We start from the raw sequence: 23,263 nt of genomic DNA, 5'->3' as shown, positions 1-23,263 counted from the left end.
CTCAGAGTAGAGCCGCTGCTCCTCCACATCGAGAGGAGCCAGCTGAGGTGGCTCGGGCATCTGTTTCGGATGCCCCCGGGACGCCTCCCTCGGGAGGTGTTCCTGGCATGTCCCTCCGGGAGGAGACCCCGAGGAAGACCCAGGACACGCTGGTGTGACTATGTCGCCCAGCTGGCCTGGGAACGCCTTGGGGTCCTCCCGGAAGAGCTGGAGGCAGTATCCGGGGAGAGGGAAGTCTGGGTGTCCCTGCTCAGGCAGCTGCCCCCGCGACCCGGCCCCGGATAAGCGGATGAAAATGGATGGATGGATGGATGGATGGATGGATAGTGGTTCTTCAACCATGAAGAAAACTCCCATGATCCCACACAATAGTAGAAAATACACTTATTTGACTACTTTAAGAATCCATTGATAGTTTCAGCAGTCAATCTTTAACATTTCGTGAAAATAGTTTGATTCATTTTGAGCACTTCACTCAGTAGTGGTGTAGGTTGTAAATTAAATGAGATGAGAATCAGATGGATTGGCAACTGTACAAATGGCACTAGCAAACATCAAAATAGAAATGGGGGCTGTAGCTTTGCCAGTGATTTATGAGAGAGGACTGAAATGGAGACCAAATAAAATTCACTCAACATTGTAAACCTGACAAGCTGTGATAATTTTCTTTATATGAACGTCATCTCAGCTCATTAATCTTGAGCGCATCGCATACATATTTGTGTTTTAACTCTTATTTCTGCTCTCTACATACACCACACATACAGTGTAAACGAACACATACACCCATTCATATATGATTTTTCTCTCTCTCGCTCTCTGTGTCAGGTATACAGTGTAATTTATAGTATCTGCTCAGTAAAGAACAAATGACGTTCTTTGTAAGACTTTAATACCGCCGTCTTAATTTTGTTTCATCTAGTTTAACATACATTACTTTGATGCAATTCACCTCCAAGAGATTCATGTTCTGCCTCTGCATCAGACGCTAAAGATCATGAGCACTTGCACTCTTCTCTTGTTCCTCATTATTTATGGCTTTTACAACCGGAGTGAGATTGCGACTTTCACATCTCATCTCACCTCTGCCATCTGTTTTTTTCTCCTTTTGTTTAAGGTGTAAGTGTAACCTCCATGCCTCCCAGTGCCTGCTGCAGGACGGGAACCTCCAGTGCCAGTGTGAACACAACACGACGGGCCAGGACTGCCAGCGCTGCAGGAAGGGCTTCAAAGCCAAGTCCTGGAAGGCTGGTTCCTACCTGCCAACGCCCAATGGAAGCCCCAACACCTGTACGTGCCCACAACATGTTTATCTGTTCCTGTTGTGTTGATCTTACTCATCAATCTGCAACACAGTTAGAAACAATGCTGCTGACTCCTTTCATATGCCTGAGCTATCGATGTCTGTCCGCTTGCTTTACTGTATCACGCGTGGGTACTGGACTATTAATTAATCAAGTTAAAACTGCAAAAGGAGATGTGTCCCAGGAGAGGCCTCACTGTCTTGACACTGCTGCAGATTTAGGATGATTCATTCTGCATTGAAAAGGAGAGTTCCACTTCCATCTGCTTTTCTTTCCAAGACTTAGATAAGCAGGCAGATATCACTCTCACGTTTGTGCGGGAGATGAGAAGCTAATGCAAGCAACCATTTAGCTTAGCTTAACGCAAAGAAACTACTAACCCCACATATACTATGTCTTGATCTTGACTCTCTTCTGATAGAAATATCTGGCTGTTAAGCTGCTAAACTCTTGACTATGTTCAGTCTCCAACCAGCAGGTAGTGTACGGCAGGTTTATCAGAGCTTTTTCACTGCTATGAGTTAATGAGGGTGGTGGAAATAGAAACCAAAACAGCAAAGTGTCCAGCCTGTAAAATCAAAACACTGAGCTGAAAGATGCTAAAATGCTTGATAATGTTGAGGGGAACTGAGGGATGGTTGATACTTTTAATATTACATGTTGTCAGGGCAACTACTGCTGCGTAAAAATCTGACCTGAGTCCTTCACGAAGAAATCCACAAACGAGAGAGAGACGGGGAAAGGCCTCATTTTTCACTTCACATTACGATCTGCTTACATACGGCCACTAAAAAAGTGAATAAAATATGCAAACTTGTACGAATTGTTACCTAGAGAGGACCTTTTTAAAATTACAATCTCGTATCTTTCTTGATGAAAGTTTTCTCTTCAGTCTGCGGGTCTTGATAGAAAAGCAGAATCAAGGGAAGCAAGTTGAAAAGAAGGGAGGAGTGCTGCCGAGTTCTCTGAGTTGTCGTCACCTCAGTGCAGAGAGCAGATCAGAGCCGTGTGACAACGTGGGAGTGTGCGTGGGGGGAAATCCTCTTGGAGAATGTAGCCAGCTACAGTAGCTAGCTATGATAAAATAATAATCTAGGGCAGCCCCTCCCCGGTTCTCTCCTTTCAAACCAACACACTCACTGCACAGCCGGAGAGGGACACACACACACACACACAGACACACTCACACACACCTGTACCTGCACACACACGTTGCAGAGAGTGACTCTATTGTCAGCCCTTTTTTTTTTTATCATGTCATTGTTTCCAGCCCACTTCTAATGGTACTGACACACACCTTCAGAGCACATTACCACTCTTTCAAGCTCCTGAATCCCATTAGTGGAATTTAAAAATTAAAATGTTTGCAACTTGCTCAGTTGAAATGCTACACACAAAATGGCCCTGGCTCACGAAACAGTTTGGTCTCTACAGATTGCATTATGCATGCCGAGCTAGGCTAACTATAAATACAATTCCGGAAAAATGTGCAAGAAAAGCAAAAAGTTGGAATTCAAGCATAGCAAAGTGGTAGCGCTCCTTTAAAACATACATATATGATGAGGACGGAGGAGTAACAGGTTAAATTAGGCAGCGCCGTCCCAGTAATTACTCCAGGACTTTGAGCGGTGGTCTACAACAAGCACTTATTTAGCAGAGTCGCTCTTAAGTTCTCTCTGCCACCTGAGTCTGATGAACGAGGCAGAGTCAAGTCTTTAGGCAAATTGACTGCATAAATAAACAAGTTCTCATCTCCTCTTTCCCCTTCTTATTCTCTTTCAGGTACAATTGCTGGTTCACCCTCCGGTTCTAGTAAGTAATAATGCAAAGCAAAGCACGACTATTCCACTCTCTCTTCCTGTGCCGTCCTTTTTTGTCTGCATTGTTTGGAGATTTAAGTTTTAACCCCATACCGTCTCCTTCTGTATGTCTCCTAAACCATCTCCCTCTCTCCTGTGATGTTCAGCTGGCTCTCTAGTCAGTCGTTTCTCTTTTCCTGCGTCTCCTCTCTCGGTGCGGCAGCCTGGGCCCTGTGTGCTTCATTATTAATAGGCCTCTCTGTCGCCGTGTCCTTTCATCACAGCACATCACACTAACCTGCACAGGAGGAATTCTTCCACAGCTCTGCTTTTTCTTATTTAGACTAAAGACAGTGCTGTTGATGGATGGAAGAGAAAAAAAGGAAGGATGAGCGAGGGCTGGGTGAGGATGGGTGGTGGATGGAGCTCCAACGGGAGCTTAAAGAGAGAGGGAGAGATGGAAAAAGGGAGGAATGGGTGGAAGGATGTTGGCATATGTTAGTGTGTTGTAATGCAGTGTGATTCTGGGTGAGGAGCTCGGGGAGGCAGGAATAAAAGGGAATTTGATTAGGGATTCTCTCTGTGGAGAGGCTCTCAGCCTCCGAGCTGTTAGACAGAAACGATCGGCAAAGTGGCAACATCAACCCTGACAGCACTGGGCTTTTCTCCACATGGCCGGACAGTAAAAGGCTGATGCATGGATAGACTGAGCAATTGGACTGCACTGCAGAAGTCTCCTCTCACAATTACATACAATTGTTTGGTTATGTGAAAAAAATAATGATGAAATGTTTAGCAAAGAAAGGAATGGTGCCTGCTAATGGGCTGATAATGAGTTCGCTGGTTCGGTCTCAAGCGCCCACAGATTTTAATTTAAGATTCTCACCTGTGTTGCTGAATAGCTACAACATCAGCTTCATCTGTGACTCCTGAGGAGGACACAGCGGGTGAAGCTCAAGTTGAAGCTGAAGGTGAACCACAGGGTGAGCCCGAAGGTGTGGGTGGACCCGAGGGCGCCTCAACCATCTTTAAAGCTGAGCGGCCCCCAGCTGTTTCCCATGAGTCGTCCTTTGGAGCCGCTGCGGAAGGTGTGGAAAAGTAGATTAGCCGTAGAGGTAGAGACTGCATAGATTTAGTCAACACGGGATTATCTTTAGATCTTTGTACTCAACTCCACTACATTCATCTGACAGCTGTGGTTACTCTGTAGATAAATATTTTACATACTGCAAACACTGCAGAAATATCCATCTTTTTATTAAGACAAGCAAAAAACGTCTTGCACAGCAGTGGCATTATAACGATAGAAGTCAACTGATACCATGAATTTTACAAATTATTGTGACATTCCGTCAAGATTCTCACGTTTATTTCCAGAAAATGTCTTAAACTCCTCTGCTAGCACCTCTAAAGTTCATCAATCAGCACCATACAGCTCATTTGTTTAATCTGTGCAAAAAATTTAAGTAAAAAAAATTACAATTTGCTGCAAATACCCAAAGCCAAGACATAGTACAGAACAGATGCCCCTGCAGCATGGCAAATGGATGGTTTTATACTTAGTGAGCTTTAGAGGTGCTACTAGGGAGAGTTTCTGTATTTTTCCCAGTGAACAGAGCCAGTTTCCAGTTTTTGTGTTCAGTAGAGCCAACAAACTGTGTCTCTAGCTTATATTTGACAGACAGAACTAAACTGTTGAACTTTTCAGTACAGCCCGACAGATATAACCTTCTTTCCATATATGTTGTCCTGTACTTATTTTTTAACAGAACTAGAAGTAATGCAGATACCAATGCTTGGGGTAAATGCTTGTTATTAAAGTCTGAGTTAAACTTTTCAGTGCAATGATGTAATTTCATTGTTAAACTGTAAAAAATAGTGTCTGTCAATTAAGATATAAATATTGCCGTAGACCCCAAACATTTAGCTTGTTCTGGCTCTACTCTTGATTTAAATAAGTCGATTTCTATCATAAACAGATTGAAATAATCAATCTAAGACCGGCAGACAATTAACTTATTATTTACATAAAATCACACCCAAAACCAAGTTTTGTTTGGATGGCATAAGATAATGTGATCATAAAGATGTGAAATTACCTCCAGCTTGACCAGCTAACAATTCAGTGCTGCTTACAGGTGATAAGAAAGTAATAAATACTTTTAGTTTTGATACTAATAATTAACAACAATACCACAACTTTTAAATGCAGGGCTTTTACTGCATTCATAAAGTACATCGTTGGCACTATTACTCAAGTAAAGGATCTGAACAGTCTTCCCTCACTGGCCACAGCTGATCAGACGATACAGTAGTAGAGTGGAGACTAGTGACAAAGTAAATGTGTGTCTGTGGATGTGCTTATAGAAACTGACGAGCCATGTGTTTGTGTTTGTGTCTGTGTGTATATATCATACATAATTTATCCAGCGACTTACTGGAGGTCTTCAGATGTACATTTGCTGTTTCCCCCACCCTGCCTGTATCTCTGACGTTAATGTCAGACGTGGGCTGTCCCGTCTTGAGTGAGAACACGTCAAACCATAAGGACATTCAGACTTTATTTGTTCTGACTGACTGGCTTTAAACAACCCGGGATGGATTTGAACAGATTCTGTCAGACGCCTCGATGTACAGTAAAGTGGACTTCAAACCCTGACACGCCCGCATGCTAAATTTAAACCTGCCGTCTTGGTAGCGGCAGCGGCCCTCTCATGTTCCACCAGAAAAGCACTTAGGACGAGGGAGGAGCTGGGATTTCGGCACGGCTGTGATGTCGTCAGACTTTTTTTTTTCTTTTTGTCTGAAGGAAATCCATTAAGAGCGTTCGTTGAACAGCGCAGCACTTTTGTTGTTTGGCTTACATCAGTAGGGAACTCAAAGAATTCACTGATTAGTTTTGATTTAGAAGGGGCTGACAGAAGCTTTAACGTTGTATAAGCAGAGTTACAGTCCTGTGTAAGCTGTTTTTTAAAGCCCGCTGCGAAGGACACAAACGTCACAGAGCATCACATTGTTACATAATGGGATAATTTTAATTCGGTTTTACATCCATAACATGGCTGCACTAATGATTATTGTCATAAATTAATCTTCAGATACATTTTTCAGTTAACTGTTGGATGCATAAAATTGGTCATTATGATTTTTCTCACATGTCTGTCAGTACAGCGTATACCTCCACCCAACAGTCCCCTCAAATTCAATCCAGCCAAATCCAATATCAAACCCAGTAACCCTCAAATACACACATTTGTAGACTGCTCAACCATAATTTTAGCTCACCAGATATAGAATCAGCATCAAATTGGAGTCACTCATTCATACCAGATTTTTTTTCATAAAGATCCATTAATCTGTGAGAAGTTGGCGAAAATGTTGAAAAACACCCTCTCTCGCAGCGTTGAAGAGAGTTAGTGTCCCTTTCTCCTTGATCCACACCAAAAGTTAATGGGGTCTATTCTGGACCGAGACCCATCCTTCATTCAACTTTTGCGGAAATCTGTTCAGTAAATTTTTGTGTAATCTGTCAGACAAACCAACCAACCAACAAACGAAACCTAGTTTTGACAGCATTAACAAAGAAGAAAAAAAGAAGAAAAATCTTCTTTAATAGGCTGAAGGCAGCAAATCTTTGCCATTTATTCATAAAGGATGAAGTACTTGATGATTACAATTGTTGCTAATTAATTTCAATACACTGATGGATTAATCAAACATTCATTGCAGCTTTAATCCATAATTTAAATTGTTCTTCAGATAGGAGCTGTTTCTCGTTAGGTCAAACCAAGAACCTGATATTGGCCTATCAAAAATATATTGGCCTCGGCATATACAATGTCTGATTAATTTTCCTTTTTTAAATTACAATGCAGAGAACGCTGCATATGCTTGGGGTAATTTATGATAATTAAATCAGTGAAGTTTATTATCTAGATAATTAAGTTTATAGGTAAACTAAAATATCATTCCTCTGTTACATATCTTTGCCACAAGTAAAAATAAATAAATCGAATTTGAGGGATGTGTGTAAATAGGCTGACATATCAATGTTGGAATCTTTTTGTCCTTAAAATCGGCATCAGCCACTAAAAATTGTGTAACGTCAGGCTATCAAACTAAGCCCTCCGATTGCGAATGCATAAATAAATAAATAAATCCAAATCAATTCATGCAATTTAAGATATAGTACATATATTTATATTATATTTATAGTATGTATATTTATAGTTTAGGCATAACTACACAGCTGCACTTTCTGGGACAGCAGTAAGAAAGATCCTACCATTGTAGAGCTGTCTGTCTTTTTTTATCTCAGGTTTTAAGAAGGGTATTTGGCTTGAACCTGACCCTGATGCGAGCAAACCCTTGTTATCTGCGTGCGTGTGTGTGTGTGTGTTTCTGTCTGTGTGTGTGTGTGTGTCTGGGGTGTGTTGCGTGTGCACGTGTGTATGCGTAGATTTATGGCGGGCATATGGTGCAGTTCAGTGAAACCCATAAATCATCTTCATCCCCTCCTTTTCCTCTCGGGGATCTGAGGTCTTAGGTTCCATACTCACAGAGCGGCCGCCACTACTGTTTGTATGAGCACACAGAGATACACACACACACACACACACACACACACATAGGTTTACACGCACGCACACATAGGTTTTATCGTATCGTGTGGCTGAAGGTCCTGTGACATTAATAACTGGATCACATTACAAGTTATTATCTGGAATAACATAATCTGTAATCTCAATTATCTTGGACGCAGCCTGCTTTCAAAGATACATTCAAAGCCTGTGTGTTATTTTAGGATATTAGTAAGAGCAATATGTGTACAGAAAATGTTTCATCAACATACAAGTTGGTTATATAATCATATTACGATAATTATTACTTTTTCCATGATTTTGAAAAATGAAAATCCCATTTTAGGTATGTTTTGTTGGATTTTAACATTAAGATCAAGGATAAGTTTTTGACTGCTGAAGCGAACGTGCCCTTCATAAACATCACAGCAGACTTACAGGTTGTACAGCATGTCATAGTGGTTGTACCCTTCGTCGTGTCCCTGCCCCAGTTAAGTCACTGAGCATGCTCAGATGAGGATTAGCGATCTATTGGCAGGAGACTCTGATCCACAGAGCCTGCATCCCATTGGTCAGCGGGACAGATGGGCGGTCGCCGAAGGGGGAGGGGAGGTCAGGGGGAAACCAAATCCTAAAACCCTGTCGCCGTGACCTCAGGTGACCCTACTCCATCTTTTCATTCAACATCAGATCCCAGCAGGGCTTTACAAGTGCCCCCGAGTACAGACGGTCCGCGCAGACACATGCAGCCACAGACTCACACATGCAGACAGACAGACACAGTTTGTTGCCGGTGATGTATTACACTACATCATCTTATTCGTGCACCATCCTTGCATTTTTTCTAAAGACTGAACTTGGCCTTGGTCTGAGAGAAATTGGATCATGTCTGGAAAATCATGTGACATATTAATGACATCCAATGCTGTCACTTGCTGCATCGCCATTAGGTATTCTGGCAAAACTGGTTAACTAGCCCTGAATCACAATGTCTTCATTAGTGTGGAGCTAAATCAATGTCTAGCACTCTGGTAATAGCTGATGAGGATGCTGAGACTGACAGGTGGCATTAAGCATTATTGTTATCATTTCTCAGGCTGCATTAATACTCAGTGACAAATGATCTCATTAAATGCAAATGCATTTGTACGGAAGAGACCTGGAAAATGTGTCGGAGCGGGGACCGCACATGAACCGACACTGTGCGCTCGCTCAAGTGTGTAAGTGTATGTGCGTGTGTGTGCCAGAGAGTGTGTCATGGGACAGTTAGTGAGTCCGTCTGTACAGACAGATAGGCACATGTCACAGGATTACGTAATGAATCAGATTAGACGCGCTGCATGAGAGAGTGATGGCGCCGTTGCATGGATGAAAATGACACTGAGACCTTTCCCTTGTTTTGTTTTGATTTTCTTTTGCATCATTAACTTTCACATGCAGAGTCCAAACTTTCTGGGGCCGGAAACTCACATTCCAGCTCTCTAAACCTTCATCACTTTCATCTAAGAGAAGGTAGGCACTTGCAAACTAGGTAGTATGAGACTTTTGGCGCATAAAATGATTTAGTCATGATTGCAGTGTGATTATACTAGGATAGATGAGTCGGATGGTTAAAAGTTATGTAAACTCCTGCTTTTATCGATGATGTAGAGCTTTACAAAAAACCCTGGACCCCAAATCCCCTTCCAGCCTGAGATTAACGCCCGTCAGATCCCGCATCAGTGTGCTTTTTTCACTTTTTCCAGCTCTGCTTCCCAACTGCCCAGTTAAAATTCATACACAGTTATGCCGATGCAGAGTTGCAACGATATGAGACTTTCACAGTGCAATAACCATCTCAGAAAATATTGCAGTTTCATGTATTATAGACATTCAGTATAACAGCATACTGTAATATATTTATCAGTTATAATGAACCTGATAGGCTTGAAAATATCAATGTGTTTTCACTGCAGAAATGCTTCATCAAAATTTCACTAAATAAAAATGTGTGTACATGGCAAGATAATCCTCAGTTTTCATACCACTTTATACCTTTATAGCCGTACATTGCTGCAGCAGTATTTGAATGGAGAATGACAGTGAAAATTTGTTTTATAACATGTTTCCAGTCAAAAAACATAAAATTAGAAAAAGATAATTTTGCTGGTGTTTTAGAGAGATGCTTTGATGACTTTGTTCTCATCATATGTTTTATATGGCAAATTGTGGATCAGTGACCAAAATAAATCAGATAGATTGATAGTTAACTGTTGTGACTGACTGCAAATCTTTATTATCAATTACCATCTGACCGGCAAATGGAGTTATTCTAGAAAACGGAGCCTGGTGTGTTAAAAATCTCACAAAAGATCAGCGCTGCAGCCACAAGGCTGAATGTCCCGCATGACAATTATGTTATTTTCTCTCATTAACTAACTGTTGAATAAAACTGTGGCCACCGAACCACTTTAGAGTCACATTAGAGGAAAATAGTGTGATGATTAGGCAGGACATCGGCACACCAGTTGTTTAATGTATTCAGATTATGTCTGAAAGCATAAACCCTGTGTATTGTGCCACTGTATCGTACCATATTTATAGATCGGTAATTAATTCACTGTTGTTGTGAGGGCGAGAGATGAACATTTCCATAATTTTTCAGTGTTTTATCATTCAGATTTAGAAATGACAAAATTGAAAAAAAAAAAAAAAAAACATATGCGCACATCAATACACAACATTGGAAGTGTAAAACAGAGGGATACACTTTGACAAACAGTGTGTGATTTCATTTGTTCGACCATATTAACAATAGTCACACCTTTGACAGTCACTGTGTTTTGCAGACAAAACACAGCTCTCCAGCACTGAAAGGGTTGTGGAACAGCTTTTTGAGTTTAGCCTGTCTCAGCAGTGTGAAATCACACTTTCATTGTGCGTTCTCACTTCTGTGTGTACGAACGACACGCACACTTGTGTGTGTCTATGCGCATATTTTAGGAGAAAGAAAAAGGGAAGGCTAGGATAGGAAGGGTTTTCTTTTGGATAAACACTCTGAGGCAGCATCTCTTATGCTAATGTCTTAGCCTGCTCATTCCTCATTGCATTTACATCCTCTGTCCTCTTGCGACTGATGCAACAGACACCAGAGCTCCACCAGCAGAAACCGGCTCAACCTCACATACAAACAGTGTGCTACCCACCAGCACTAAACTGGTTCCAGTGGGAGAATCTGACACACATCCAGCTACACCAGAGGTTCTCCCTCCATCAGCATCCTCTCCATCAGAGGATCACAGAGTTTCCTTGACACCGGAGGAGTTCACGCCCTCGGAGACAATCCCTGAACATTCACATCACTCTCACACAGTCCCAAAGGCGCCCACACATCATTCGGTTATTGATCATCATCACCATTCAATTACAGTAGACACCATCCTCCATCCCCCGACTCACCATCACACGAACAGGGTTGAAACCGAGGAGAAACACTCAGAAGCTGGGCATACTGAGACAGGAGGTAAGGCACACCCACAGCTCTAGATGACAGTAGATATAGAGTAGAGTACAGGCTGCCAGAAAATAGAATAATCTAATTTAGGATATCAGGATATCATTTTCATTTCCAGCCAGCGTGATGGTTTTTATGGCACAAAAACCCCTCTGAAATGGACAATTCTGACGGGGTGAAAGTCACTAACACGCTCGTATACACAAGCTATCATAATTTTATGTTGTTCAGCATCATATCGCATGTCAGCGTCGCTTATTCAATTTAGGTAGCGCCAGTGAAATCTAGTTAATGTGGGTGAGTGAGTGAGTGAGAGGCAGTTTCGAGGGGCAGAAAGAGAAAACAAGGTGTGTGAGCACGAGCAGCGGAGAGTTTGTGAGAGTCTGAGTTCAGTTGACGTTGGCTACGTTTACATGCACTTATTACCCTTATTATAATTCAGTCTTCATGGCATAATTCAGCGACACTGACAGGGATTGTGGAGCATCAGCCGTGGGATAAGGGTGTGGTTAACATACCAGGAGTTAACAGGTGAGGCAGAATCAGGACGAAGCCCAAAACATCCTCCAACATTAACCTCGGCTGACTTTCTACAGTATGTCAGATCTGTCAGGTTATAAATAAAACGTTCGGGTGGTCTTTGAGGTCTCTTCTTTCAGTCAGTGTAGAGCAAGCGGGAACCCCAAATGCTCTGGCTGCCGGTGCCAGGCAGTTTCGGGCTGAGCTGATTGAGATTAATGCCAAGAACCGTTCGAATCACCCCTACCCCCGAGGCAGCATGGGTTACTGAGATTAAATGCATTTATGCTCACTGCTGTGCTACATCAGCCTTTGAAACAACCGTGATTCAGAATCCTTCTTTCCCCACAAGAGAGCTTTTTTTTTTTTTCCCAGCCAGCATGTGCACACACGTGTGTGTGTGTGTGTGTGTGTGTGCAGCTGTGACAGATGTGTGAGAGAGCAGGTCTAGTGGGGCCAGAGTCGGACATGAGTAGAGGTAGGCAGGGGTTACTTTGATGAGATGTAATGATGGCATGATGCCAGTTGTGTGAAATGGTCCAGGGTGCTGTGAGAACAGCTGCTGGCGTCCTGTCTCACTGGAGCCCCAGGGAGGGAGGAGGGATGAAGGGGGAGCGAGTGGGCGGGAGATAGCCTGAAGGGGGACGCTCGGCGGGGGAGCGGGATGCTTGCAGGATGCCCCCTTCTGAAGAAGTATAACTGGAGATGTACATCGCCTGTACAAAAACACCTCAAGGGGAAACACAGATGGAAGCATGCAGGACTGTATTCTCTAGCGGTTCGGTGATCATTAGTCCCTCAATGACGTGCATGGTGTGATCGCTTCAAGTGATCGGTTATTTCTGCGAGGAAGACGGTGGTGTTTTGATTTACTGAATTGTGCCGGTGTGGAAAGGTAAAAGGAAGAGGAGGCCTGATCCATAAACTTAACTAGTTTCACATCTCTCTTATTTTTTTCATGCTAATTGCAGCCCCTAAAAACTTGAAGCAAAGGATCCTGGGAATGGCATAATGCCCTCTGGGAAAGTTGAACATACAGAGAAGAAGGGGGGAATTTGAGCAAAAGACAATTAAAAATGCACTAAAGGCAGGATGTGTGTGCTAAGTTGTCTCTACCTATATTGATTGGAGATGCTTTGTGTGAATGCAGCACCAGAGAGAACATTAAATCTCAACATAGGGGAGTACACCCATGAGACGAAGTTACCGTGATATTAAACAGCATATAACACCCTATGAATATTCATATTTTGGGTAAATACAGTTCAAAAATAAAAGCAGAGGCATATCTTCCTTTTTTCCCATTATGGGAGGGAACAAAGAAAGAAGCACGTACAGAGAGTTAGAACAAGTGCCAGTCAGAAAACTTCATGACATTCAGATAAAAGGAAGTGCATGTCATTTCTCTCACAAACCTGAGTGAAAAGTGTAGCGATGAAGGAGTTTCTCAAGCCTCTCTGACTCTCACAGCTTTTTCCCAAGCCCAGGGCTGAAGGCCCCTGATGGGCCAATCCACTATCTGACAGGGAGAGTAAAAGGAAGAGAAAAGGAAAACAAGGTCTCGGAGGAAGACGAGGAAGTGAGAGAAAGGCGGATGATATCAGTAATCTTTACCCACTGCAGTTTCAGCGTAATTATAAAGTTCTCAGAGCGTATAAAACACTTCAAATGATGTCTGCTCTTAATTGTGTTAATACCAATTGTGGTGTGACAGCTTCCCACACGTCTGGAGGTCAGAGACATGACTCTCATGGCCACAAAACAGCCACCTCATCTGAACACGCAGAGAAAAGGGAGAAGGAGGAGGAAAACGAAATAATTACTGAAAAGACAGGTATTTATACACATAGTAGTAACGCTGTTCCTGTTGGTTTATGTACTGTAGTTTGCTTTTGGCGCAGTAAATATGCAGTAGATAAACTTTTACGTTTGACAGCTGCTCACAGTGAAAAGTGGGACCCTAAAAAACTGAAAACTATCTAAATTTATCTCTTCACCGACATGATAGTCTGTCAGTCAACTTAAGCGACACGACAAAATCATAATTTTGGCAGCGGCGGTGGTGTCGTATTTTTATCCGACACAATGACTGAAGCTGAAGGGCAAGAAAATGAAAAAAAAAAGGCAGTAGTATGAACCATGTAGTTATTGTTCAGGGTGCTGTGCAGAGAAAAAGCATATATATATAATTTATACCATGAAATGTTTTTTGCTTGTTATGTAAATAATGATTGTGGATTGTGGTGTATCAGTCTCCCACAAGTCTGAGGGACATGAACACGAGACTCATGGCCATGAAACCTCGTCTGAACATGGAGAGAAAAGGGAGGAGGAGAGGAAAGCTGACAGGAAAGGTATCTAGTTTATGTGTAGTGGTGTCAATCATAAAACTCTACCTGGTTTGCCTTTACATGGTACATCAGTTATGTTTGTGGTGTTTCAGTCTCCCACAATTTTGAGGGACACGTACACGAGGCTCATGGCCACACAACAACAACCTCATCCAATCACAGGGAGGGAAGGCAGGAGATGGAGCATCAAGGTATCCTTGTACTGTAGCGGTAGATGTAGCAAAGTGTAGTTAACTAATCTCCAGTATAAATGTTGCCAGTGTACATTTCTGCAAACCACGAATAAGATGAAACTTTCTTTAAATTTCAGTTTTATTGTGTGAGTATGTTGTGGTTTAGGTACAACAAACACTTGATGAGGGTTAGGAATAATTAGGATTTGGCTTAAAATACCTGTTTTGTTTACCACAAACGTGGCTGGAGGTGTCGCAACTCCCTGTCAAATATTTCTGTCTTGTCAAACCCAAACATGGCTTCAAAGTCTCCTTAAGAGAATATCCAGAAACACTAATGTTTGTCATAAAGTGGTCCCTAACTTACGAACGTTGTTATTACTTTGCCAGCCTTCATATTTTTGTAACTCTACCACAATCCCCTCCACCTTCTGATATGAAAGTCAAAAGTCATAAGCCTTTGACACAAACATGAACTTACCAGTGGTTGACAGAAATGCACTGTAACCGTTTTATCCCAGAGACTATACTTAGTTAGGCTAACTGTAGTGATGGAAATATGCAGTAGACTAAAGTTTAAAGCAAAGAATTTGCTCCTGAAAACAAAACAAAAAAAAGGGAAGCAGCAGAATTTCATGATATTTTCTTTGTTCTGATAATGAAAATGTTGGGTGACAGTCTCCCACTCTTCTGAGGTGCATGTACACGAGGCTCATGGACACAAAACCTCATCTGAGCACGGCGAGAGAAAAAAGGAGGAGGAGAAAGAAAGAAAAACTGAGCACACGGGTATTTTCAAAATAGTAGTGCTGGAAAGTATATGAATCTACTGCAATATATGTGGATTTATATGCTATAGTTTAGAAACTAAACTTGGCAACTCACAGCAAAACATAGCAGAAATATCTCTAGATTTTTAGCTTGTTTATTAATGACTGTTGTGGTGTTTCAGTCTCCCACAAGTCTGAGGGACACCTACATGAAACTCATGGCCACAAAACCTCATCTGAGCACGGAGAGGAAAGAGAAGCTGAAAGGAAAGGTATCTCTTTTATATGTAGCGGATGCAATGTTCTCCCAGATTTACATACTGTAGTTTACTTGTGGTGCAGCATATAAATGTAGTAGATAAACTTTCCTCACAAGCTAAACTTGGCAACTCACGGTATATAATGGGTCCCTAAAAAGAATAAGATTGTGGTGTTTCAGTCCTCCATATGCCTGAGGGACACGGACATGAGACCCATGGCCACAAAACAACGACCTCATCTGAGCATGGGGAGAGAAGAGAGGAGGAGGAGCATAAAGGTATATTGTAGTTTTTGTAGCTAACTGTAGTAACATGCGCTTTCAACCTTGCAAACTCGCAGCGAAAATATTAATCTCCCAAAATTGGAAAGAGCTCATTATGTCAATGATGACTTTGGTGTTTCAGTCTCCCACAAGTCTGAGGGAAACGCACATCACGACACCCATGGCCACAAATCAACAACCTCAACTAGGCATGGGGAGGAAAGGCATGAGCAGGAGCATGAAGGTATAACCTTACACAGTAGTGGTAACTGTGGCTTACTGCAATAAATTAAGTAGTGATGGCAATATTCAGTAAATGATCTTTCACCCTGAGTTATATTTTGCAGCTGAGGCACACAGGTGTCGCTGAAATTTAAAAATACCCAACAATTTTCGAAATTCTTTTGCTTGCCTGCTGGCTTTGCTCATGACAATAAAAACCACTGTGGTTTGTCAGTCCTCCACATATTTGAGGGACACGGACATGAGAGTCATGGCCACAAAACAGCTTCATCTGAGCACGGGGAGGAAGAAAGAAAAGCTGACAGGAAAGGTATATCTTTTATATTTGGATAAAATATTTGGCATTGATGACTGTGGTGTGTAAGATGGAATGGATGAGTAACTGATTCAGTAAAAAAGCAAAAAACAAATAGACTTTCTGTTAATATTGCTGGAAAAAGTACTTATAAAATTAAACTTCCTAGGTGCTTTTGCTTGATATGTCAATGATGATTGTGGTGTGACAGTCTCCCACAACCCTGAGGGACACGAACAAGAGACTCATGGCCACAAAACATCAACCTCATCTGGGCACGGAGAGAAAACGGAGGAGGAGAAAATAAGAAAACATGAGCACGCAGGTATAGCTTCTACCGTAGTGGTGCAGCGCTTATAAATCTAATAGCTTTGCTAGCTTTGGATTTGCTCTTGACAATGAAAATTGTGGTTTGTCAGTCCTCCACATATTTGAGGGGCATGGACATGACACTCATGGCCACAAAACAACCTCACCTGGACACGGGGAGGAGCATAAAGGTATATCCCTGTCCTAGTGAAGGAAACACGCAGTAGATGAGGGTATAGACAGATTTTTTCTACATAGAGGTAACAAATATATTGTTTTTATTGTATTATTGTTTGCCTTTAGTGATAGAAATATGCAGTAGAAAGGCTAAACATTCCTGGCAGGTTAAACATTGCATCTTACAGCTTAAATATTAATTGAAACAGCAAAAAGTGCATCTACATTTGTGGCATAATAGTGAGTCAGTTTAAGCTGCTGTGCTGGATCTTAATTGTAGACCTACAGTGTTGTTGTTGAGGTTTATTATTTATGTCAAAAATGATTGTGGTGCCTCAGTGTCTCACAGTTTTGAGGGACATGGACACGACACTCATGGCCACAAAACAGCATCCTCACCTGGGCATGGGGAGCAAAGGCAGGAGCAGGAGCACAAAGGTATATCCATATCCCAGTGATGGAAATACGCAATAGATGAGTAGATTTTCGTATTATTGTATAGGTTTATTATTTAAATAAATGATAGTGCATGTGGTGTTTCAGTGACCCACACGTCTGAGGGACATGGACATTACACTTATGGCCACATAACAACCTCACCTGGGCACGGGGAAGCGCATCAAGGTACATCTTCATATGGGCTGTAGTGGTGACTTTGACTGATTGTAGTGATGGAAATATGCAGTAGATGAGAGTATAGACAGGTATTTCTTGTACATAATTGTAGCATTTCTATACTGTAGTTTGCCTTTAGCGGTGGTGATATAAAATATAGTAGAAAGGCTTAACTTTCCCCACAAGTTAAACATGGCAACTTACATAAAACAAATGCGACTGAAAATGGGAAACAGCTAAAATGTAACTAATTTTCTGAGATTTCTTTTTATTATTATTGTTTAGGTTTATTATGTGTATCAATAATAGTAGTTGTGGTGTTTCAGTGACCCACAAGTCTGAGGGACATGGGCATGACACTCATGGCCACGTAACAACCTCATCTGGCCACGGGGAAGCGCATCAAGGTACATTCATATGAGCTTTAGTGGTGACTGACTAATTATCCTGGTAATAAAAACAATAGAAAAGAGTATAGACAGGTATTTCTTGTACATAATTGTACCCCTTCTACACTGCAGTTTGCCTTTAGTAGTGTAAATATACAATATAGTAGGAAGGCTTAACTTTCCCCACAAGTTAAACATGGCAATTTACAGCAAAAATAGTACTACTGAAAATGGGAAACAGCAAAAAATGTAACTAATTTTCTGAGATTTGTTTTTATTATTATTATTGTTTAGGTTTACTATTTATATCAATAATAGTGGTTGTGGTGTTTCAGTGACCCACAAGTCTGAGGGACATGGGCATGACACTCATGGCCACGTAACAACCTCATCTGGCCACGGGGAAGCGCATCAAGGTACATCTTCATATGGGCTGTAGTGGTGACTTTGATGAATTATAGTGGTAATAGAAGCAATAGAAAAGAGTATAGGTAAATTTTGTACATAATTGAGGGTAGTATACTGTAGTTTGCCTTTGGTGGTGGAAATATACAATATAGTACAGAGGCTGAACTTTCCCCACAGGTTAAACTGGCAAATGGGAAATAGCAAAAACTGTAACTATATTTGTGAGATTATTGTTATTGTTAAGGTTTACTACTTATATCAATAATAGTGGTTGTGGTGTTTCAGTGACCCACAAGTCTGACGGACATGGGCATGACACTCATGGCCACGTAACAACCTCATCTGGCCACGGGGAAGCGCATCAAGGTACATCTTCATATGGGCTGTAGTGGTGACTTTGATGAATTATAGTGGTAATAGAAGCAATAGAAAAGAGTAAAGGTACATTTTGTACATAATTGTGGCAAGTATATTGTAGTTTGCCTTTGGTGGTGGAAATATACAATATAGTACAGAGGCTGAACTTTCCCCACAGGTTAAACTGGCAACTTACAGCAAAAAAAGTGCGACTGAAAATGGGAAATAGCAAAAACTGTAACTATATTTGTGAGATTATTGTTATTGTTAAGGTTGACTATTTATATCAATAATAGTGGTTGTGGTGTTTCAGTGACCCACAAGTCTGAGGGACATGGGCATGACACTCATGGCCACGTAACAACCTCATCTGGCCACGGGGAAGCACATCAAGGTACATCTTCATATGGGCTGTAGTGGTGACTTTGACTAATTGTAGTGATGGAAAAACGCAATAGAAAAGAATATAGACAGGTAATTTTTGTTCATAATTGTAGCAATTATACTGTAGTGTGTCTTTGGTGGTGGAAATATACAATATAGTAGAGAGGCTGAACTTTGCCCACAAGTTAAACATAGCAACGTACAGCAAAAAAAGTGCTACTGAAAATGGGAAATAGCACACACTGTAACTATATATTGAGATCAGTATTATTGTTAAGGTTTATTATTTATATCAATAATAGTGGTTGTGGTGTTTTCAGTGACCCACAAGTCTGAGGGACATGGACATGACACGCATGGCCACGTAACAACCTCATCAGGCCATGAAGAGGAGCATAAAGGTATATCTTCATATGTGCTGTAGTGCTGACTTTGGCACACTGTAGTGATGGAAAAACGCAGTAAATGGGAGTATAGACAGGTGCCAATAGTAGTTTAAGAATCATCATTCAGGTTTAAGATTTATGTCAATGATGTTTCAGTGTCTCACAAGTCTGAGGGACATGGACATGAAACTCATGGCCACATAACAACCTCATCTGGGCACGGGGAGGAGCATAAAGGTATATCCCTATATGCACAGTATTGATGGCTGTGGCTAACTGTAATGAGAGACGGACATTTTTATGTGTCATAGCAGTAGTAAATATACTGTAGTTTGCCTTTTTTTTTTTTAAATCAACATATGAAGTACATGAGCCTTTACCAAAAAGTTAAACTTTGCAAATCAACAGCACAAAATTCACACCAACAGTAGTTTGATACAGGTTACTAGGTGCATTATTTATGTTAAGAAATGATTGTGGTGTTTCAGTGTCTCACACATCTCATGGACATGGACATGACACTCATGGACACAAAACAGCATCGTTCTCTGGGCATGGGGAGGAGCATAAAGGTATGCACAGTAGTGATGGCTATGGCTAACTGTAGTTAACTGTAGTGAAAGACGGACATCTTGTGTCATGGCGGTAGTAAATAAACTGTAGTTTGCCTTTTTTTAAATCAACATATGAAGTACATGAGCTAAACTTTTAACCAAAAGTTAAACTTTGCAATTCAACAGCACAAAATTCACACCAACAGTAGTTTCATACAGGTTACTAGGTGCATTATTTATGTTAAAAATGATTGTGGCGTTTCAGTGTCTCACACGTCTGATGGACATGGACATGAAACTCATGGACACAAAACAGCATCCTCCTCTGGGCACGGGGAGGAGCATAAAGGTACTGTATATCCTAACACGTGCTGTAGTGGTGGCTGTGGTTGAATGTGGCACACTGTAAGGATGAAAAAATGCAGTAGATCAGAGTATGGAAAGGTATTTTTTGTACAGAGTGGTAGCAAGTACACTGTAGTTTGTCTGTAGCGGTGAATATATGCAGTAAAAGTAGTAGAAGTCAATTTAAGCTACTATGATGGATATGAATTTGACACCAACAGTGGTTTAATAGTGTTATTGTTCAGGTTTACGATTCATGACAATGATCATTGTGGTGTTTCAGTGTCTCACATGTCTGAGGGACATGGACATGACACTCATGGCCACATAACAACCTCATCTCGGCACGGGGAGGAGCATAAAGGTATATCCCTAGTGATAAATAGACAGGTACTTTTGTAACACCAACAGTAGTTTAATAGAGTGATTGTTCAGGTTTACAATTTATGTCAGTGATGATTGTGGCATTCCAGTGTCTCACAGTTCTGAGGGTCATGGACATGACAGTCATGGCCACATAACAACCTCATCTCAGCACGGGGAGGAGCATCAAGGTATATTTTATATGTGCTGTGGCGGTGGCCCTGACTAATTGCAGTGATAGAAACACGCAGTAGTTTGAGAGTATAGATGGGTGGTTTTGTCAGTTATTGTTTCAGGTTTAAGATTTATGTCAATGATGTTTCAGTGTCTCATGGACATGGACATGACACTCATGGCCACGTAACAACCTCATCTCGGCACGGGGAGGAGCATAAAGGTACATATATGCTTTCTGTAGTGGCAGCCTAGCTCATCGTAGTTACTGTAGTGATGGAAATCCATGGAAGGTTTGAGTATAGACAGGTAATTTTTTTGTACACGCTAGCTGCAAGTATTCTGTAGTTTGCCTTTAGTAGTTGAATTATGCAGTGGGTAGGCTAAACTTTCTCCACATGTTAAACATTGCAACTTGAGTTATTGTCAAGGCTAATTATTTGGTGTTTCAGTATCCCACAAGTCTGAGGGACATGGACATGACACTCATGGCCACATAACAACCTCATCTGGGCACGGAGAGGAACATAAAGGTATATCCTTAAATGTATTGTAGTGGCAGCCATGGCTCACGGTAGTTAATTGTAGTGACGGGAATACGCAGTAGATAAAAGCAATGTGTGTGTCAATAATGATTGTGGTGTTTCAGTGTCTCACAAGCCTGAGGGACATGGACATGGACATGACACTCATGGCCACACAACAACCTCATCATCTGGGCATGGGGAGGAGCATAAAGGTATATCCCAATGTGCTGTAGTGGCAGATGTGGGTTACTGTAGTTAACGATTGGAAAATATGCAGTAGATGAGAGTTTAGAAAGCTATTTGTTTAGTACATAGTGGTAGTAAATATATTATATTTTGCCTTTCATGATGTAGAAGACAGGCTAAATTTTACACACAAGTTAAACATGGCAAGTTACGGGAAAAATGGGCCACATTTGTTGTGAAACAACAACAACAACTTTATCTAAATAGTAATTTAAGCTTGAGTGCTGGATCTTAATTTGACTCCAGCGGTGGCTTCGTAGTGATACTGTTAATGTCACAAAATGATTATGGTGTTTCAGTGTCGCACAAGTCTGAGGGACATGGATATGACAGTCATGGCCACTCAACAACCTCATCATCTGGGCATGGGGTGGAAAGGCACGGGCATAAAGGTATATATCCCTATATTCACAGTAGTGGTGACTGTAGTGACTTTTACTAGGAGTGAAACTCGGCAACAAAAAATGGGCTACTGAAACTGGAAACAGCAGAAATATACATTTTCTCATTTCCTTGATAATGACAGTTGTCGTGTTTCAGTTTCCCACAAATCTGAGGGACACGGGCATGACACCCATGGTCACAAAACAACAACCTCATCCGGGCACGGGGAGGAACATAAAGGTATATCATTATATGTACTGTATCAGCAGCTGTAGCAAACTGTAGGTCATATGTAGTGACTGAAATATGCAGTAGATAGGCTAAACTTGTATCATGGTGTTTCAGTCTCCCATCATTTTGATGGACACATACATGAGACTCATGGCCACAAAACAACAACCTCATCATCTGGGCATGGGGAGGATAGGCACGGGCATAAAGGTATATATTCACAGTAGTGGTGACTGTAGTGACTTTTACTAGGAGTGAAACTTGGCAACTTAGAGCAGAAAAAAGGGGCTACAAAAAACTGGAAACAGCAGAAATATACATTTTCTCATTGCCTTGATAATGACAGTCGTCATGTTTCAGTTTCCCACACATCTGAGGGACACGGTCATGACACCCATGGTCACAAAACAGCAACCCCATCCGGGCACGGGGAGGAGCATAAAGGTATATCATTACATGTACTGTAGCAGCAGCTGTAGCGAACTGTAGGTCATATGTAGTGACTGAAATATGCAGTAGATAGGCTAAACTTGTATCATGGTGTTTCAGTCTCCCATCTTTTTGATGGACACACACATGAGACTCATGGCCACAAAACAACAACCTCATCATCTGGGCACGGGGAGGAAAGGCACGGGAATAAAGGTATATATATTCACAGTAGTGGTGACTGTAGTGACTTTTACTAGGAGTGAAACTTGGCAACTTAGAGCAGAAAAAATGGGCTACTAAAAACTGGAAACAGCAGAAATATAAATTTTCTAATTGCCTTGATAATGATAGTCGTCATGTTTCAGTTTCCCACACACCTGAGGGACACGGGCATGACACCCATGGTCACAAAACAACAACCTCATCCGGGCACGGGGAGGAGCATAAAGGTATATCATTACATGTACTGTAGCAGCAGCTGTAGTGAACTGTAGGTCACATGTAGTGACTGAAATATGCAGTAGATAGGCTAAACTTGTATCATGGTGTTTCAGTCTCCCATCATTTTGATGGACACATACATGAGACTCATGGCCACAAAACAACAACCTCATCTAGTCATCACGGGGAAGGAAGGCACGAGGCGGAGCATGAAGGTATATCCCTATATGTACTTAAACTGCACAGCAACTGTGGCTAACATTTACTTTTATGTAGTGACTGAAACATGCAGTGGATTAACTTTCACCATGAGTGAAAGGAAGAGAGAGAAAGGAAAGCTACCTTGTCAATGCTCTTGTAGAGGTTAAAGGTTTACTTTTACAGCAAGTTGAACTTATCATCTTAAATAAAAACAGGCTAAAAAACAGGCAGAAATGTACTTTGATTTGTCTTTTGAGTGACATCATAGCAGTTTGCTGTACTGAACCTGT

The 23,263-nt window shown here is 41.4% G+C and overlaps 1 protein-coding gene across 1 annotated transcript in view; it reads left to right on the top strand.

Moving 5' to 3' along the window:
* Positions 1-869: 869 nt before the first annotated feature.
* ntng2b (netrin g2b) overlaps positions 870-23,263 on the top strand; it is a 33,764-nt gene continuing 11,370 nt past the window's right edge. Inside the window, exons 1-38 of the mRNA XM_030436295.1 lie at positions 870-881; positions 1,146-1,290; positions 3,087-3,116; positions 4,006-4,191; positions 9,124-9,195; positions 10,808-11,185; positions 13,410-13,529; positions 13,948-14,049; positions 14,139-14,237; positions 14,898-15,008; positions 15,172-15,261; positions 15,429-15,527; positions 15,655-15,756; positions 15,970-16,065; positions 16,262-16,375; positions 16,470-16,550; positions 16,876-16,974; positions 17,080-17,160; positions 17,478-17,558; positions 17,876-17,956; positions 18,234-18,314; positions 18,619-18,699; positions 19,010-19,090; positions 19,232-19,312; positions 19,564-19,647; positions 19,895-19,978; positions 20,258-20,338; positions 20,448-20,528; positions 20,663-20,734; positions 20,964-21,044; positions 21,161-21,250; positions 21,584-21,676; positions 21,825-21,908; positions 22,014-22,109; positions 22,260-22,343; positions 22,449-22,544; positions 22,697-22,780; positions 22,886-22,987. Coding sequence (XP_030292155.1) covers positions 870-881; positions 1,146-1,290; positions 3,087-3,116; positions 4,006-4,191; positions 9,124-9,195; positions 10,808-11,185; positions 13,410-13,529; positions 13,948-14,049; positions 14,139-14,237; positions 14,898-15,008; positions 15,172-15,261; positions 15,429-15,527; positions 15,655-15,756; positions 15,970-16,065; positions 16,262-16,375; positions 16,470-16,550; positions 16,876-16,974; positions 17,080-17,160; positions 17,478-17,558; positions 17,876-17,956; positions 18,234-18,314; positions 18,619-18,699; positions 19,010-19,090; positions 19,232-19,312; positions 19,564-19,647; positions 19,895-19,978; positions 20,258-20,338; positions 20,448-20,528; positions 20,663-20,734; positions 20,964-21,044; positions 21,161-21,250; positions 21,584-21,676; positions 21,825-21,908; positions 22,014-22,109; positions 22,260-22,343; positions 22,449-22,544; positions 22,697-22,780; positions 22,886-22,987 — 3,715 coding nt within the window. The remainder of the gene's footprint in view (positions 882-1,145; positions 1,291-3,086; positions 3,117-4,005; positions 4,192-9,123; positions 9,196-10,807; positions 11,186-13,409; positions 13,530-13,947; positions 14,050-14,138; positions 14,238-14,897; positions 15,009-15,171; positions 15,262-15,428; positions 15,528-15,654; positions 15,757-15,969; positions 16,066-16,261; positions 16,376-16,469; positions 16,551-16,875; positions 16,975-17,079; positions 17,161-17,477; positions 17,559-17,875; positions 17,957-18,233; positions 18,315-18,618; positions 18,700-19,009; positions 19,091-19,231; positions 19,313-19,563; positions 19,648-19,894; positions 19,979-20,257; positions 20,339-20,447; positions 20,529-20,662; positions 20,735-20,963; positions 21,045-21,160; positions 21,251-21,583; positions 21,677-21,824; positions 21,909-22,013; positions 22,110-22,259; positions 22,344-22,448; positions 22,545-22,696; positions 22,781-22,885; positions 22,988-23,263) is intronic.

This window comes from Sparus aurata, chromosome 12 (genome assembly GCF_900880675.1).
Source record: "Sparus aurata chromosome 12, fSpaAur1.1, whole genome shotgun sequence".
NCBI lineage: Eukaryota > Metazoa > Chordata > Actinopteri > Spariformes > Sparidae > Sparus > Sparus aurata.
This window is presented reverse-complemented; position numbering and strand designations above follow the sequence as displayed.